At 40.8% G+C, this 19,803-nt stretch overlaps 1 protein-coding gene across 1 annotated transcript in view; it reads right to left on the bottom strand.

The window, feature by feature from the left end:
- RTN4IP1 (reticulon 4 interacting protein 1) overlaps positions 1 to 19,803 on the bottom strand; it is a 116,046-nt gene that overhangs the window by 32,706 nt on the left and 63,537 nt on the right. The window contains exon 7 of the mRNA XM_006881175.1: positions 1,202 to 1,250. Within this exon, the coding sequence (XP_006881237.1) occupies positions 1,202 to 1,250 (49 nt within the window). The remainder of the gene's footprint in view (positions 1 to 1,201; positions 1,251 to 19,803) is intronic.

The following is a 19,803-nucleotide window of genomic DNA, read 5'->3' as shown; positions in this document are numbered from 1 at the left end:
GCTTCGTATTGTTGTTGTGCACTGTCAAGTCGGAACCGACCCGTAGCTGAGCCTCTGGCGGGTTTTCAGAGGCGCTTTAATTGCACCGGGAAGAGACTGCCCATCCTTCTCCTGTGCAGCAGTTTGTAGCCTCAAACTTCAGGACTGCAGTGCAGCTTCTTGCCACAAGGCCACCATGCATTTATTTAACTTTATTCAGCTGTTTCGACCTCTAAAGTTATTATTACTGAAACTCCAATGATCACATTGGACAATTTGGGATAACATTTAGAAGCTTCTTTAAGTTAACATCCAAGTCCTTCTGACATTACACTACTGGTTGTTGACAGCCTCCTTGCTATCTGATATATTTATACGAGGCTTGTCTTGAACACTTTGTGATCTACATGATATATGAAATCAATGAAAGGGGAACACTTCCTTTCCTATTAGAAAATTTTCCTCTTAAAAGAGAAAGCTGAAATTACAGCAAATTTACTACATCTACCTTTCTCAGCTTCATCTTGCTTGGATCCACAATTAACACCTTTGATATGAGCAGTCAGGACATAAGTAGATGTAGAGCATTGGGAAAATCTGCAGTGAGGAACCTTTCTAAATTATTGAGGAGCAGTGATGTCAGTTTGAGGACTAAGGTGTGTCTGATTCAGGTCATGGTCTTTCCGATTACTAGTTATGCAACCAAGAGCTGGACAATGAACAAGGATGACAGAAAAAGAATTTATGCCTTTGAGTTGTGGTATTTGAGAAGATCACTGAACAGTCCATGGATGGCCAAGAAAACGAATAGATATGTCTTGGAGAGGGTGCAGCCAGAACGCTCTTTGGAGGCAAGAATGATGAGGCTTTGTCTAACATACTTTGGACATATTGTAGGAAGTGCTATTTCTTGGAGAGGGACATGATGTTGGGAAGGATGAAGGGTCGTGAAGGAGAGAAAGACTCTCAACCAGGTGGATTGACAGGGTGACTACTGCAATGGACTGTTGTGTGTCAGGGAGTGTGAGGGTGGCACAGGACAGGACTGGTTTCAGATCTTTTATTCATAGGGTCGCCATGAGTCGTACTCAACTCAATGGCACCTAGTAACAACAGCAACAACCTTTCTCTGAGTTGATAAGAAAAAAAATTATAATCCACAATGTTATAAATTTATATTAAAAATGATCTTCTCACTCATAGGAGGAAGAAATTGTTTTACCTGTATGGCAAAAGTACCAACACCGCCTGAAGCACCCAGGATTAATACACTGCAATGCAAAAAAAACCACAATCAATGGGAATCTTAAACAAAGATAACCAGATAAAGAAGATGCTTTTAACATGTAACTAGCTAAAAAATAACCTCAAAGGGTGAATAAAGCAACTCAGTTAACTAAGTTAATAAACACAAAGATTCCCCGCCCCCAAATTAACCACGAAATGGTAAATGCTTTAAGTTAGATAGTCTATGAATTCATTATGAAGATTTCAAGGGTTTTACTTGTATTTTTTTCTTAAAAAGCTCACTTGGTACACAGTAATACTGCTCTTAAGGTTTTTCTAGGTTAAAGTTACCAAAGCCTGCTAAGAGGTCCTTTTCCGTATGTTAGAGTAGATCTTGTTGCTCTCTAAGAAAAATTACATTCCTGACCGCATTCCTGCCAGAGTGGAAGCACTTTCTTTTGTTCAGACATGTCCTGTTCAAGCTCTTCAACTTTCCTAAATGGATTTGGCCTTTTCTTGAATGTGACAAACAGTGAAAGCAGGTGAAGCTACCCTATCAGCCCAAACATGTTGTGAGCATGTTAACACACCACATGTGTTTCATATTGTGAACACGATTACAAAGTCATCCTCCTCCTACTTAACACTAGGGGGTGCTTAGTCTTAGTTTATGGATGAGCTGGGGCTTGGCTAAGGATCATTCAGAGGGATTGTGAACCCCCTAAAATTGTGAATTTCCTGAAAGAGCAGGCAGAATTCGTGAGATTATGTGCACGCCCATTGGGGAGAAGGACCCAGGCCTATTATCAGTATTCCAAAGAAGTCTGTGACCCTAAAGAGAATAACTGCTCTACAAAGGTTTACACTTTGTTCTTGGATTGAGACCATCAGAGAATTTTGAGTTTGGACCGCAAGGGCACAGGTCCCCAGAAAAATGTTATGACTCCCCTGTCCTGTCCTCAGGTGCTGCACAATCGGGGTGGGCTGAGGGAAACTGTAAAAAGTGGCTTTTTAATATTTGATACTGTATTAGCTAAAGAAATATTGTCAAGAGAACACTTCATGAGAATTATCTTTAGGACTGACCAGGGGAAAACATTTTTCTGGGGACTAAGTCGCTATGAATCTGCACTGTTGGCTGTGTAACTGCTGATTATGGATCTTTCATTTATTTTATTACTAGAAGTACTGGCCTCTAGCAAGTACACTGGATCTCATTTGGTCTACAACCTTAACTTGACTTTCATTTCATTCTTTTCTCTCTTACCCAAATTACAGAAGGCTGTTGTCTCCCTTCACATCTTAAAAGTCACTGCTAGAATTTCAGAGCCAGTTGTTTCTTTAGAAATTAACTCAAGTGAATATAATTAAAGCAATTCTTCTTGCAAACTGTTCCTTCTAAAAGTTATTTTAATTTCATATAATTATAAATTGCGAATAGAAGGAACTTGAAAGATCAACCTTTCTTAAACCTTTCAATTCTTGCATACATTTTCACAGACTTAGCAATTCTAAATAAGGGAGAGAACATTAAAACAGTCTCACAGGTGAGAAAGAGGAATGGAGAGGAGAGGGGAAGGAGAAGTGGATGGAGGGAAAGAGAGAAATACAAAATACTAAATATTTCACTCTCTAAAGCACAAGGAAGAACCCAAGACACTAAAGAGCTGAACAGAAGATTCCAAAAGGCAGAACGGAACGACAAAGCAAAATACTACAATGAAATGTGTGAGGAGCTAGAGTTGGAAAATCAAAAGGGCCGAACTCGTTCAGCATTTCTTAAGCTCAAGGAACTGAAGAGCAAATTCAAACCTCGAGTTGCTACAATCAGGATGCTTTATGTTAAATGATCCAGGAGGTATCAAAAGAAGATGGAAGGAATATACTGAGTCATTGTACCAAAAGGAATTGGCAGATACAGAAGAATTTAATGAAACAGCATTTGAGTCAGAGCCTATGGTGATGAAGGCAGAAGTTCAAGCTGCTTTGAAGGAAATAGCAAAAAATAAGGCCCCCGGAATAGATGGCATACCAATTGACATATTTCAGCTAACAGATGCTGCCGTGGATGTGCTCACTAAGTTGTGCCAAGAAATCTGGAGAATAACCACTTGGCCAACTGACTGGAAGAGGTCAATATCTGTTCCCATCCCAAAGAAGGGCGACCCAACTGAGTGTGGAAACTACAGAACAATATCATTGATTTCACATGCAAGCAAGATTCTACTTAAGATTATCCAAAAATGACTGGATCAGCACATCAGCAGAGAGCTGCCAGAAGTCCAGGCTGGGTTTAGAAGGGGTTGTGGTACTAGGGATATTATAGCTGATGTTAGATGGATCTTAGCTGAAAGCAGAGAATACCAGAAGAATGTCTATCTGTGTTTCATTGATTATGCAAAGGCATTTGACTGCATGGATCATAACAAACTGTGGCTGACTCTGAGAAGAATGGGAATCCCAGAACATTTAATCGTGCTAATGCGAAACCTATACTTGGACCAGGAGGCAGTCATCAGAACAGAGCAGGGCAACACTGCATGGTTCAAAATCGGGAAGGCTGTATGTCAGGGATGTGTCCTGTCTCCATACCTTTTCAACCTGTATGCAGAGCAGATTATCCGAGAGGCGGGGCTCTATGAGGAGAGGCGTGGTGTTAGGATTGGTGGACGATCTATCAACAATCTGCGTTATGCAGATGACACAACCTTGCTCACTGAAACTGAGGAGGACCTCATGCACTTACTGCAGAGAGTCAAGGACTGCAGCCTTCAGTATGGACTGAGGCTCAATGTCAAGAAGATAAAAATTCTCACCACTGGACCAATCGGTAGCATCAGGATGGATGGCAAAGAGATTGAGATTGTTCACAGCTTCAGTTTGCTCGGCTCCACGGTCAACACTCTTGGCACCAGAAGTCAGGAAATCAAAAAGCGCATCGCAATGGGAAAGTCTGCTGTTAGGGACCTCTCCAAAATACTCAAGAGCAACAGTGTCTCTTTGGAGACTAAGGTGCGCCTGATACAGGCCATGGTTTTTGCAATCACTTGTTATGCACCAGAGAGTTGGACAATGACTAGGGAGGATAGAAGGAGAATTGACGCCTTTGAGCTGTGGTGCTGGAGAAGAGTATTGAATGTACCATGGACTGCCAAGAAAACAAATAGATTCATCGTAGAGAGGGTTAAAACCAGGCTGCTCCTTGGAGGCAAGGATTCTGGGGCTTCGTCTGACATACTTTGGACATGTTGTAAGGAGAGACAGGTCTTTAGAGAGGGACATCATGCTGGGTAGAGTAGAGGGACAGCGCAGGAGTGGAAGACCCTCTATGAGGTGGATTGATTCAGTGACTGGGGTAATCGGGATGGGTGTGTCAGAGGCAATGCGATTGGCACAGGATAGAGCAGGGTTTAGGGCTATGGTACACAGGGTCGCTATGAATCGCAAACGACTCGACGGCACATAACAACAACAATGAACAGTGCTCTATGAGTCATCTACGACTCGATGGCACCTAATAACAACAGCAAGCACTCTGCCCTCAACAAGATGGATTGTCACAATTACTCTACTGGGGAGCTCTGGTATGTCAGGGATAGTCAGGATGGTACAGGATAGGGCAGGGTTCAGATCCATTGTTCATGCGAGCCCTGTGGGTTGTATTGAACTCCACAGCACTTAACATAAATAACAACTGTTTTCCATTTGCAAGGAAATGTAACAAGTCAAACTTATTTACAATCTCCCACAACTTCATCTTCATCACAATTTCATACTTTCTCTCTATTCCTCAAATCAAACTGTCTACCTCAGCTTCCTGGTTCCCTGAGTCTTCCCTCAAGACTTCTCTGCACAGGCCATGTCTCAAGGCTTGAGTGCTTTGTCACCTTCTAAGGTCAGCCTCTCTTCCCTCAAAGGCCCAGTCTTCTTCCACCATTTAGAGCACATCTGTAACTTGTATCCATGCACTACATTTGGTAACAGCAATCATCACATCGTTAACTTTCACGCACACATCCTGCTGTATGAGCTATCCTATCAGCCCTTGAGGACAGAGACCTCATATCATGTCCAGTATTGGGAATACTACCTTGTATTTTAAAAAAGAAATCATTCTATGATACAATCAAGGTGCTACTCATCTCAACGAGTTTTTGAAAGACTGCACTAAAATTTCTTCCAGTAAAGAAATGCCTAGAATTAATTTTCCTTCTCTCTTTGAAAATGTTGGATTTAAGAGGAACCAAATTTAATGTTGCTAAAGGAGCCTACTGCTACTTGTATATGACCTCATCACTTCCTTATAAACCTTGTTTCAAAGTAGCCTTATTTCTTGGATTTTAAAAAAAAAAGGAACCATCTCACTCTAATAACAAAGTTTAACAGGGCACCATCTCACTCCAATAACGAAGTTTAACACTGGCAAAGTTTAACAGGGCACCAAGTAATAGATGTTGGAGAGGATGTGGCAAGAAAGGAACTCTTATACATTGTTAGTGGGACTGTAAAATGGTGCAACCATTCTGGAAGGTAGTCTGGCACTTCCTCAAAAAGCTGAACACAGAAATTCCATATGACCCAGCTATTCCACTACTTGGAATATACCCTGAGAATATGAGAACTGAGATACAAACTGAGATTTGCATAACAATGTTCATAGCAGCATTATTCACCATCACAAGAACATGGAAACAGCCCAGATGTCCAACCACAAACGAATGGATTGAGAAATTATGGTACCTTCACACAATGGAATATTATGCAGCATGCAGGAACAATAACTTTGTAAATTATTACCTAACTTGGGAGGGACTGGAGAGCATTATGCTGAATGAATTAACTCAGACCCACAAGGATAAATATTGTAAAAGCCATTATTGTAGAACGAATATAAGGATCCAAGAAGGGTGAGAGAGGCTGGAAGCAGAGGGATGTGGATGTGCAGGGGGAGGGAGGAATTAATCCTTAGGTTGTACAATTTGATGGGTGGAGGGGTGAGAGAAATAGAAAGAATTTGTTCTAATTTGTATTAGAGTTTTGTAAATAAACTAGTAGGAAAAAATAAAGACATCTATATATTCTAAAAAAAGCAAAAATGTTATTACAAGGCTGTACTGATAAAAGGTGTGGCATTTCCATAGCAATTTCAGTTCTTGATGTTGCCACTTGATGGCGCTTCAACGTGAACTAAAATCCGCTGGTCTGGTGAAGGGCTGCATAGTTATGAAGAAGCCATAAGGACATACTTTCCTCTACTCCTGCAAAACCCATATTTCATGCAAATTCACCCAGGCTCCATACTTTTTCTAAGAAAATCTAAAAATAACAACAAGCAAAAGAAATTTGCAAGCCAGTAAGAAGGTGGTGAGTCCTTTACGGTTTGAGGTCCTGTGGTTGAACAACTAGTCTTTTATCTTCAAAGCACCCTATGGAAAAGGGAAAACACTGCTGTTGTCTATCTGTTAATGGGCTTTCATTTAAGTCCTACACAGTGGGAATACTTTTTATCTGGCTTGCTACAAACAGTTATACTATCTATTCAAATCTCACTGAGGTAGAAATCTTTAGGTTACAGTCTCCAGCTTACACATGCCTTGGTATCTAGTCCTGCTATGAGAGAAATATCACACAAGAGCAGCTTTAACAAATAGAAAATTATTCTCACAGTTTACGAGACCAGAAGTCAAAACTTGGGCTGCTGTTTCTAAGGGAAGGCACTCTCTGTGTCTCTTGACAGGAACCTGGGCCAAAAGGAAGTGCTCTGCCCCTGGCTCTTCCGTCTGGTGGGGTACTGAGGTCAACTCTTCTCTGCTTATTTTTCTCTTCTAAGAGAAAAAGTACTGCAAGTCACACTCAAGGAAAGCTCCTTTTACATTGGCTTAGGGCTGTGATCAGATTAGGGGTGGTGCATTCCACCTAATCCATTGATCAGGGCTGATCACATCAGTCTACATCATGGAGGAGATGAGGTCATCACATAACTGTCACATTGTATCACTGCATCCAGAACACTGAGAACCATGGCCCAGACAAGTTCACACATATTTTAGGAAACATAGTTCAATCTAATATTCAGTGACAAGAGGTTTCATTCCCATAACTTTACCATAAGTCATTTTGACCAAAGCCGAAGACTTTTTTTAAAAACCAGTTTTCAAAAAACAAACAAACAAAAAAACCAGTTTTCATTATTATCACTTTTTAAATTATTGGTATCTTTATACTTTTGATCTTTGAACGTCTGCGAGTGAACAATTGGGAATTATATAAACAAATTATGTGCCGCAACACTGTATGTAGCATACATTACCACTGATAAGATGTACCAAAAAATGATGGTTCAAAGTACAGATGATCGTAACTTAAACACATTAGTCTGGGGCTACTTATAAAGAAAGGAATACTGTAATGTTCATTAGCTTATAGTGAAAAAGAGCATATGAAAAATCCTATTTGTAAAGAGCACTAACACTTAAAATAGCCAAAAATGTTAATTACACTCCTCCCATATTATCTAAGTCTGTGTATGGAGATACTTTTGAAGCCAGTGGAAGTTCAATAGCGGTAGACAACAGGGAAGAAAAGAATGAATAGTTATTATTCTACATGTGTGTTCTAAGACCTTAGGTTTCTAGAAAATATAATTATTACACTACATGTATGTTCGTAAACTTTAATTTTTTAAAAAATTTCACCATTTCTTTCCAAGCTCTGTTGTACTCTTCCTAAATATACAGTAAGAGAAATCATGTTGGCTTCTTCTCCACAATGGAGTCACATTTTATTCAGCACTCAGGTACCTAAGTTACCCATAATCACATTTTCTAATATTATTACAATCTTGAGAAGCAAGGAATTAATACTTTGTCTGCCTTACAAGTAAAAAATCGATGGAAAACACTACAAAACAGTAGAAGATGCCAAAGTAGGCAATCATCTTTCAAATCTCTGTTCTAGTTTGAGAACCCTGGTGGCATAGTAGGCATGGAGCTGTAATGCCAATCCAAAGGCAAGTTGATTCTCAAGTGGCTCCATGGGAGAAAGATGGGTGATCACCTCTCACGTGATTTATTGTCTGAAGACTCTCTGGAGGGTCAGCTATGAGTCCGTTTCAATTCACCAACATTGAGCTAATATTCTATCTTAGCCCAGAGGTCTTTGAATGTCAGAACCAAATACATACAGACTTGAGGTCTAGTCCTAATTGCTAACTGAATTCCTACACTTCAGATTCAGCACCTGTGAAATAAATTATCATAGACATATGCTCTAGGGCTCAGTATAAACGTGAAGAAACAGCATTTTCAATGAAGAAGCAAAAAAGAAAACAGCATTTCGATCTAATTTGAGACTGTACTTAACTTTTCAGCCTTTCTAATAAAGAAAGATATGTCCTTCATGGTTCTTCCATGGGGTAGGAGGTACAACCACATCACAAGATTGAGTGTCCTTCATTAAATTGTAATAGCTAAGAAATAAAGGTGACTCAAATATAATTAAATTTTGCATTAAATGGAAACAGTCTCTAAAAACAAAGAATATCAAAACAATTATGAGATATCATCTCACCCCAGTAAGAATACCAAAATTTAACAGAACAACAAACATCAAATGCTGGCAAGGGTGTGGAGAAACTGGAACCCTTATTCACTGTGGGTGGGAGTGTAAAATGGTGCAACCACCATGGAAGGCTTTATGGCACTTTTTCAAAAAGTTGTAAAGAATAAATTATCTATATAAGCTCAAACTGACAACAGCAACTTTAAATATTGGATGAGTAGTTCAGGGGACAATGGGCTTAAGATAATGATTGTAGTTATTGTTATGTGCTGGTTGAGTCACTTGCGACTCATAGTGACCCTATGTACGACAGCGCTAAACTCTGCTCTGTCCTGTGTCAATTTCACTGTTTCTGATATTCCCATCCCAGTTACCCCAGTCACTGAATCAATCCACCTCATAGAGGGCCTTCCCCTCCTGCGCTGTCCCTCTACCCTCCCAAGCATGATGTCTCTCTCCAGGGACTGGTCCCTCCTTACATCATGTCCAAAATATGTTAGACGGAGCCTCAGAATCCTTGCCTCCAAGGAGCCACCCTGTTTAACCCTTTCCAGGATGAATCTGTTTGTTTTCCTAGCAGTCCATGGTATGCTCAGTACCACAGTTCAAAGGCATCAATTCTCCTTCTATCCTCCCTAGTCATTGTCCAACTCTCTGATGCATAACAAGTGATAGCAAAGACCATGGCCTGTATCAGATGCACCTTAGTCTCCAGAGAGACACCATTGGTCTTCAGTACTTTGGAAAGGTCCCTAACAGCAGACTTTCCCATTGCAACACATCTTTTAATTTCCTGGCTACTGGTGCCAAGAGTGTTGACCATGGAGTCAAGCAAACTGAAGCTGTGAACAATCTCAATCTCTTCACCAGATAATGGTAGATAATGGTAGTGGGATAATTTTTTAAAATGACAGTACAATTTAAAACTGCAATCAGTGTTTCTGAATTGTATACTGATTGTAAACAGAGAAATGAACCTAAATGGTATATCTCTCAGGCTATATATTGTTGTTGTTACGTGTAGTAGAGTCAACCACAACTCATAGAAACCCTACATATAATAAATCTGAAATCTGCTCTATCCTGGGCCAATCTCTGACACACCTACTCTCATTATCCACGTTCCTGTTGTCAATCCATCTCATCTAGGATCTTCCTTTCCTGTACTGTCTCTTGACCCATCCCAGAATATCCTTATTCAAGAACTGGAACATGCCCAAAGTATGTGAGATGGAGCCTCAAAATCTTTGCCGCCGGCTGGGTTCACCTTCTCTAGGACAAACCACTTCTATTTTTTATCCAGCACCACAACTCAAATACATCAACTTTTATTAACACTGTGCTCTTTGATCATTGTTTAGCTCTCTCATACACAACAGGTAATTGCAAAGACCATGGTCTGGATCAGGCACACCTTAGTCTCTAGACTGACATCTTTGCTCTTTAGAACTCTGGAGAAGTCCCTGATAGCAGATTTTTGTAGCACAATTAGTCTTTTGATTTCCTGACTGCTGGTGCCAAAAGTGTTGATTATGGAGCCTGTTGTTGTTGTTGTTAAGTGCCATCGAATTGTAGGCAACTCATAGCGACCCTATGAACGAAAGACCTGGACACCTATATAACTTTCGTCCTTTCTCCAGGTTGATAGGGTTTTGGGTTTCTGGAGGCAAGCTATTACAGAAGTGGATGCCACTCCTGCTTCCAAGCTCGTTTTAATCGGGGAGCTCCACCAAACACTGTCCACCATGGGTAACCATTCTCACATTTGGACTTATCAGTGTCATAGTGCTTGGCTTCACAGCAACCATGAGTTACCTCTGTACAGCAAGGAGACAGACCAGGGCTATACGACCTAGAAGAATGTTTCACCAAAAACAATTAAAGGCAGGCTATGGAGTAGAGTCACCCACTTTTGGCTTGGGAGCATGACTTTCTGTCCACTATGCCAACTGATCTACCTCTACGCTGTTGTTGTTGTTGTTTATAAGTGCTGTCGAGTCACAGGTGACTCATAGCGACCCTATGAATGAAAGACCTGAACACCTATATAACTTTCATCCTTTCTCCAGGTTCATAGGGTTTCCAGAGGCAAGCTATTATGGAAGTGGATGCCACTCCTGCTTCCAAGCTTGTTTTAATCAGGGAACTCCACCAAACACTGTCCACCATGGGTAACCATTCTCGCATTTGACTCATCAGTGTCACAGTGTTCAGTCATCCTGTCAGTTATCCATCCGACATCCAGAGTGGAGGGAGACTCCAGTCTCCAAGCCTCATGAAGGATTTTAAGCTACTGTCTGGAGCTGGTATGGAACCTAGCAAGCTGAAATTGTTAACAATCCCAATCTCTTCTTTATCTATCATGATGTTGCCAACTGGCCAAGTTGTAAGAATCTTTGTTTTCTTGATATTGCGCTTTAATCTGTAATGGAGACTACAGTCCTTAACCCTCTGCAGCAACAAATTACAGCTAACTTTAAGAATGGGAATGCCAGAACACCTGATTGTGCTCATGCAGAACTTATACTTGGACCAGTAGACAGAAATGGAGCAAGAAAACACTGAATGGTTCAAAAATCAGGAAAGGAGTGTTTGAGGTATGTGTCCTGTTTCCATACCTTTTCAATCTATATGCAGAGCAGGTCATTAGGGAGGCTCGACTTAATGAGGAGGAATGTGGCATAAGGCTTGGAGGAAGACTCAACAACCTGCATTATGCAGATGAGACAATGACAACCTTGCTTACGGAAACTGAGGAGGGCCTGAAGCATTTTCTGCAGAGGGTCAAGGATTGACAGGCTATAGATAGATTTCCGCAGATAAAAAAAAAAAATTAAAAGAAAGAAAATAAAAATTATGCTAAAAATATATAAGCTCAAATTATAGCATCACACAAATTTTAAGTCTAAAAAATGAATTAAATGATGTTTGTTGTTATGTATTGTCAAGTCACCTGTGACTCATAATGACCCTATATTTTACAGCTCTAAAATCTACTCTACCAGAGCCAACTTTATTACCTCTGACAACACATATCCCCATTACCCTAGTTACTGAGTCATCGAGGCTCTTCCTCTCTTGTGCTGTCCCTCCAACCTCCCAAGAATGATGTCCCTCTCCAAGGACTGATCACTCCTTGCAACATGCCCAAAGTATGTCAGATGGAGGTTCAAAATCCTTGCCTCCAAGGAGCAGCCTGGTTTCACCAATTCCAGGACAAAGCTGTTTGTTCTCCTAGTAGTCCATGGTATAGTCAACATTCTTCACAACTCCACAGCTCAAAGGCATTAATTCTCCTTCTATTATCCCTAGTCATTGCCCAGCTTTCTGATGCATAGCAAGTAATTATAGCCTACGGCCTGGTTTAGGCACACCTTGGTCTCCAGACTAACACTGTTGCCCTTCCATACTCTGGAGATGTCCCTGACAACAGACTTTTCCAATGCAATTTATCTCTATTTCCTGGCTGCTAGTACCAAGAGTGTTGATTGTGGAGCCAAGCAAACTAAAGCTGTTAAAAATATCGGTCTTTTCACCATCTATCAGGATTCTACCAAACGGCCCAGTGGTAAGAATCTGCTTTCTTGATGTTGAGCTTCAATTCATATTGAAGGCTGATGTCCTTGACCTTCTGCAGCAAGCACTTTAGTTCCGCCTCAGTTTCAGCAAGCAAGGTTGTGTCATCTTCATAATGCAGATTGTTGGTGTGTCTTCCTCCAATCCTGATGCCACATTCCTTCTCACAGAGCACAGAAGAATTTCATGAAACAAAATATGAGCCTGTGGTGATGAAGTAAGAAGTTCAAGCTGCTCTGAAGGAACAGGAAAAAACACCAAGGCCCCAGGAATTGACAACATACCAATTGACATATTTCAGTGAACAGATGCTGGCCTGAAATTGCTCACCAATTTGTGCCAAGAAATCTGGAGGATAGCCACTTGGTTGACTGACTAGAAGAGATCCATATTTGTTCCTATTCCAAAGAAAGGTGATACGATAGAGTATAGAAATTATTGAGCAGTATTATTGATATCACATGCAAGCAAGATTCTGTCAAAGATTATCCAAAAACAACAGAGAATTGCTTGAAGTGCAGGCAGGGTTTAGAAGAGGCAGTGGTACTAGGAATATTACAGCTAATGTCAGATGGATATTAGCTGAAAGCAGAGAGTACCAGAGGTATGTCTATCTATGCTTCATTGACTATGCAAGACTTTTGACTGTGTGGATCACAACAAACTGTGGCTGACTCTGAGAAGAATAGAATCACAGAATGCTTGATTGCACTTTTGTGAAATACTTGGACCGGGAGGCAGTTGTCAGAACAGAGCAGGGAAACAAAACACTGCATAGTTTAAAATCGGGAATGGTTTACGCCAGGGATCTGTACACCATACGTTTTCAAACTATATGTGGTTAAAGGTTGTTGTTATGTGCCGTCGAGTCGCTTGTGACTCATAGCGACCCTATGTACAACAGCCCTAAACTCTGCTCTGTCCTGTGCCAATCGCACTGTCTCCAACACACCCATCCCAATTACCCCAGTCACTGAATCAATCCGCCTCATAGAGGGCCTTCCCCTCCTGCGCTGTCCCTCCACATTCCCAAGCATGATATCCCTCTCCAAGGACCGGTCCCTCCTCAAAACATGTACAAAGTATGTTAGACGAAGCCTCAGAATCCTTGTCTCCAAGAAGTAGCCAGGTTTAACTCTCTCCGGGATGAACCTTCTTGTCTTCTTAGCAGTCCATGGTACACTCAATACTCTTCTCCAGCACCACAGCTCAAAGGCATCAATTCTCCTTCTATCCTCCCTAGTCATTGTCCAACTCTCTGATGCGTAACAAGTGACTGTGAAGACCATGGCCTGTATCAAATGCACTTTAGTCTCCAGAGAGACACCATTGCTCTTCAGTACTTTGGAAAGGTCCCTAACAGCAGACTTTCCCATGGCAATGCCCCTTTTAATTTCCTGGCTACTAGTGCCAAGGTAGCAAAGAATATTATAATCTGTTAAATTTATTTTCCATAATTTAGTATGACACTGAATCTGAGTAAGTGGTATAAAAGAACTATGAAACAAATCAGCTGAATATGACCAAGATAGCCTGCATCAGTCTGTTCCTTCTTCAAAGCATCTGCAATTCATCAGACCTAGTTACAGAAGAGGTCATGTGTAAAATTAGTTGTTTGGAACTTTAAATATATTCTTTCATAGAGGGGAAATATATCCAGGGTGGTTGTTGTTAAGCACCTTCAAGTCAGCATTGATCCATAGCTGATCTTCCAGTTTTCAGAGGCAGTAAAGCGCCTCTGAAAAGAGGAGATTGTCCTTTAATCTCCTGCAGAGTAGTTGTTGTTGTTATGTGCCATCGAGTCACTTGCGACTTATAGCGACCCTATGTACAAGAGCTCAATATGCTCTTCTATCCTGTGCCAACCTAGCCATCTCAAACGCACTTATTCCCACTGCTCCAGTCACAGAATCGATCCATCTCATCAAAGGTCTTCTTCTCCTTTGCCGCCCCTCCACTCCACCAAATGTCCCTCTCCAAGAACCAGTCCCTCCTTGCAACATGCTCAAAATATGTCAGATGAAGCTTCAGAATCCTTGACTCCAAGGAACATTCTGGCTTCACCCTCTTCAGGACAAAACTGTTTGTTCTCCTAGCAGTCCATGGTATATTCAACACTCGTCTCCAGCACCACAGCTCAAAGGCATCAATTCTCTATCAACCCTATTCACTCTCCAACTCTCTGATGCATAGCACATAATTGCGAAGACTATAGCCCAATTAGGTGCACCTTAGTCTTCAGTCTGACATCATTGCTCTTCAGTACTCTTGGGAGGTCCCTCACAGCTGACTTTCCCAATGCAATTCATCTTTTGATTTTCTGGCTATTGTTACCAAGAGTGTTGACTGTGGAGCCAAGTAAATGAAAACTGTTAACTATCTCAATCTCTTCACCATCCATACTGATGCTGTCAATTGGCCCAGTGGTTAGAATCTTTGTTTTCTTGATGCTGAGCTTCAGTCCATATAGGAGACTGTAGTCCTTGATCTTCTGCAGCAAGTGCTTCAGGTCCTCCTCAGTTTCAGCAGGCAGGGTTGTGTCATCTGCATAACGCAGTTGTTGGTGATTCTTCCACCAATCCTGATGCCACATTCCTCTTTGTATAGCCCATCGTCTCTGATGATCTGTTCTGCATACAGATTGAAAAGATATGACAGAATACATCCCTGATGAACCCCCTTCTTGATTTTGAACCATGTAGTGTCTCCTTGCTCTGTTCTGACAACTGCCTCTTGGTCCAAGTGTAAGTTTCGCATTAACACAATCAAATGTTCTGGGATTCCCATTCTTCTCAGAGTCAGCCATAGCTTGTTGTGATCCACACAGTCAAAAGCCTTTGCATAGTCAATGAAGCACAGATAGACATTCTTCTGGTATTCTCTGCTTTCTGCCAAGATCCATCTAACATTAGCTATAATATCCCTAGTACCACGACCTCTTCTAAATCCAGCCTGCACATCTGGCAGTTCCCTGTTGACATATTGTTCCAAAGGTTTTTGGATAATTTTCAGCAGAATCTTGCTTGCATGTGATATCAATGATATTGTTCGATAATTTCCATACGCTGTTGGGTCACCTTTCTTTGGAATGGGAACAAATATCGATCTTTTCCAGTCAGTGAGCCAGCTGGCTGGCCTCCAGATTTCTTGGCACAACTTAGTGAACACATCCAGGCCAGTGTCTGTTTGTTGAAATATGTCAATTGGTATGCCGTCAACACCTGGAGCCTTGTTTTTTGCCAATTCCTTCAGAGCAATTTGAACTTCCTCTTTCATCACCATAGGCTCTTGCTCGTATGTCATTTCATGAAATTCTTCTGTGTCAGCCAATTCCTTCTGGTACAGTGACTCTGTGTATTCCTTCCATCTTCTCTTGATACCTCCTGGATCATTTAATATTTTGCCCAAAGTATCCTTAAGTATTGCTGCCCATGGCTTGAATTTGTTTTTCATCTCCTTCAGCTTAAGAAATGCTGAGCGAGTTCAGCCCTTTTGACTTCAGCTCTCTGCACATTTCATTATAGTATCTTGCTTTGTCGTCCCAGGCTGCCTTTTGAAATTTTCTGTTTAGCTCTTTGATTTCTTGGTTTCTTCCTTTAGCTTTGGCTTCTCTGTGCTCTAATGCAATATTCATGGTCTCATCTGACATCCATCTTGGTCTTTTCTTCTTTTTCAGCCTCTGTCATGATCTTTTTCATTCTTCGTGGACGATTTTCTTGATATCCTCCCAGAGCTCATTTGGTCTGGTGCTCAAGGCCTCAAACCTATTCCTGAGATGGTTTTGAAATTCGAGTGGGATAGACTGGTGGTAAGAAAAGTCCAGTCGTTGACTCCAATTCATTGATGCTAAGTGCAACAAAACCACGCCTGATCCTGCATTATCCTTACAATCCCTTCTGTGCTTAAGCCTATTGTTGCAGTCACTATGTCAATCCATCTTCTAAAGGATCTCTCTCTCCTTTGCTGAACCTCTACTTTTCCAAGCATGATGTCCTTTCAAGGACTGACCTGATCTCCTCCTGATAACAAGACCATAGTAAGTAAGACAGTTTCACTATCCTCGTTTGTGGTTTTTTAAAGTATCTTTAATGTTTTCATTTTGTTGAGATTTTAAGTAAGTTTATAAAGAACTAGAATATCCTTGTCTTTAAGAAACATTCTAGCTGCACATCTTCTAAGACAGATTTGTTTGTTCTTTTGGCAGTCCATTGTAAACTCAGTACTCTTTAGCCATACACCAAGAAGCTCATACGTAATGGTTTGGTGGGAAATGTCTTCAGAATTTCATTTCTAGATACTGAGAACACATCTCCCAAAATCACTGATTCCTTCAGTCGGGTGCAGGAGCAAGTAGGGGAATGGACACCTATAATGAGCAGCAATCGGGGCATCATGAAGGTAGAGTCGTCTCGAAGGTAAAGGAGCTGAAACATCCCTCAGTGGCACAGCCCTGAGAGGAACTCTAGCAATAAATCTGCAGGGACATATGTTTTCACAAAACATATGCAAAATTTGCAAAAGTAAAATATTTTAATCACAGTCAATTAAGAACATATTTTTTTTCCACACTCCAATTGTTAATTCTACATGTACTTGGCTAAGCTATAGTTCTCAATTATTTGGATGACTACTACTCTACTTGGTTTTACTGAGTCGTTAGATATGCATGCTTAAATCAGTTGGCCTTGTGTAGTTTACCTGTGTGGTATTATTAGTCTGTTATTTAAGATTTATATGATCTGAAGAGAAACAAGAGTGGGTTTATTTAAACCCATTTATTTAAAATGGCTTTCCTAGGCCATTACTCATGATTCCGTCACACAGATGGGGAGAATCATGCAATGGCGTGTGTCAGACTGTCCACAAAATGATTAGGTAGACTCAACAATTGTCAAGTAGATTCAGCAGCAGAAATTGGGAATCTTAACACTAAGAAGGAAGAGGAAGCAGTACAAATCCTTTGGGGCCAGAGATTCCTGCACCAGCCAGACCAGGATATAAACAAGAACAACAGCAGAGTCAGCAGAGAAACAGAGACTAACCTGAGACAAAACTGATCTGGGACTGCTACTGGCTAAGGGCAGAGGCCTCCACCCCAAGCTTATTGGAGGACTAAGAGAAGATGTCGTAACAGGCAAGACTAAGAGAACTTAGTTTTTTTGGTGTGTGTGTTGTTGTTTTTTTTTTTTAAATTAATCTTAATGAACATTTACAGAGACTTTGGATTTCCATTCACTCATTGTTGAACTTTACTCCCTGCCCACTCCCCCCGACCCCCAATTCGCTCTTCTCTTTGAAAAGTAAAAGAAAAATTCTTTCATTGTTATACAATCCCTCTCCCCAAGTGCACTCCACTGCCCAGTCTTCATTCTGGACTCCTGTCATGACAATAATACCTAATCATATATTGCTTTTAAACAGTTCTCTTCCTCATCTGTTCTAATGCAGTATTCATTATTTGTTCCCTCTTTCTCAAGACTAAGAGAACTTTGTAACATTAACCTAAGCCATGAGGCTGAAGGTCAAAGGGCCTGCAACTACGCTTGATAAGCTGTCTAGACTGAGGGGATTGTGTTCTACCTTGAACCTGAGTCAATGTGAATTAATATAGTCCAATTAACTTTAATAAATCCCAAAACTGTGAGTATGATTCTATAAAGTCAGTGTATTTTGAATTCAATAGAGGCATAAAATGAGTCTTGAAATTAGTAGAAAGTTGTACAGGAGGTGGGTGGCACATCTGACCTTATGGGAATAAGTTTTGTACTGTGGATGTTGATGACTAGGACAGTTCTCCTTTGTGGAGTTAGTAGAAATCATACTTAGTGGTTCTCATTCTGCCTACCCTCATTTTACACCTGTCATAATATAATGTTGTTTTGTGTCATCAAGTTGGACTAACTCATGGCCAACCCTCTACCCAGTGGGTTTTTAGATGCAGTAAATTGTACAGAGAATTGTCCATCCTTCAACCACAGAGCAACTGGGGGAATCAATCCTTGTGACACTGCAGTGCAGCTTCTTAGGAGAGATCCCAGAAGTTCTATAATATAACATAGTATATAATGTCCTGGAGAGGGTGAAACCAAGCTGCTCCTTGGAAGCAAGGGTTTTAAAGCTCAGACTACTGGCATGTGGCCAGGAGGGTCTAGTCCTTGGAAAAGGTAATCAGGCTTGGAAAGGTGAAAGGACAGCTCAAGGGAGGAAGACCCGATATGAGGTGGATTGATACCATGATTGCAATCTCGAGCTATTATTGCACTGGAAGCAGGAGTGGCATCCATTTCCATAATAGCTTGGGAAAAACCCTATGGACCTGGAGAGAGGATTAAAGTCATACAAGTGTTGAAGACTTTCCTACATAGGGTCGCTATGAGTCACCTACGACTCAAAGGCACTTAACAATAAGGTCATTAAAGAACCACTGTCATTCACTTATATGCACCAACAACCAGAGCCAAAGAGGAAGAAATAGATGATGTCTACCAACTTTTGATCAGTAAATGATCAAACACACAACCAAGATGCATTAATATTAACGGCTGACTGGAATACAAAAATTGGGAATAGGGAAGAAAGATCAGGAGTCAGAAAACATGGAGTTGGTGACATAAATGAGGCTGGAGAGAGAATATTAAAATTTTGTACAATTGATGACTTATTTATTGCAAATACCTTTTATAAGAAACATAAATGGCAACTCTACACATAGATTTCACCTAACTGTATGCACAGTAGTCAGATCAATTACATCTGTGAAAAGAACTGTTGAAGAAGCTCAGTATCAGCTGTGAAAACAAGGCCAGTGGAAGACTGTGGAACAGACCATCAACCACTTATGTGCAAATTTAAACTAAAGCTAAAGGTTAAATCAAATCCACAGGAATAAAAATTCAACCTTGAGTCTATCCTATCTGAATTTAAAAACCATCTTAGGAACAGATTTGAGGCTGTGAACACTAATGAATGAAGACCAGAGAGCTGTGGGGGGATATCAAGAAAATCATCCATGAACAATGCAAAAGGTCATTACAAAGACAGAGGAGGAAGAAAAGAACAAGATGTATGTCAGAAGAGACCCTGACCAGAACGAAGGCTGCATAATGGAGTGGACTTAGGGGAAGGGATTGTCGAACAATGAAAGAATTTTTCTTTTACTTTTCAAAGAGAAGAACGGACTGGGGGTTGGGGGGAGAGGTGGGCAGGGAGAAAAGTGCAACAATGAACCCAAAATCTCTGTAAATTTTCATTAAAATTAATAATAATAATAAAAAGAAAAGACTCTGAATATTGCACTAGAGCACCAAGAAGCCAAAGCAAAGGGAAGAAATCAAGAAGTTACAAAGCTGAACAGAAGATTTCAAAGGCCAACTTGGAAAACAAAGCAAAGTATTATAATGAAAAGAAGTGCATAGAGCAGGAGTCAGAAAATCAAAAGGGCTGAAATTGTGCAGCATTTCT

Source organism: Elephantulus edwardii, unplaced genomic scaffold, assembly GCF_000299155.1.
Source record: "Elephantulus edwardii isolate Elephantulus edwardi_28Jun2011 unplaced genomic scaffold, EleEdw1.0 scaffold00013, whole genome shotgun sequence".
Taxonomy (NCBI): Eukaryota; Metazoa; Chordata; class Mammalia; order Macroscelidea; family Macroscelididae; genus Elephantulus; species Elephantulus edwardii.
Note: the sequence above shows the minus strand (reverse complement) of the source record. Positions and strands in the feature narration are given on the sequence as shown.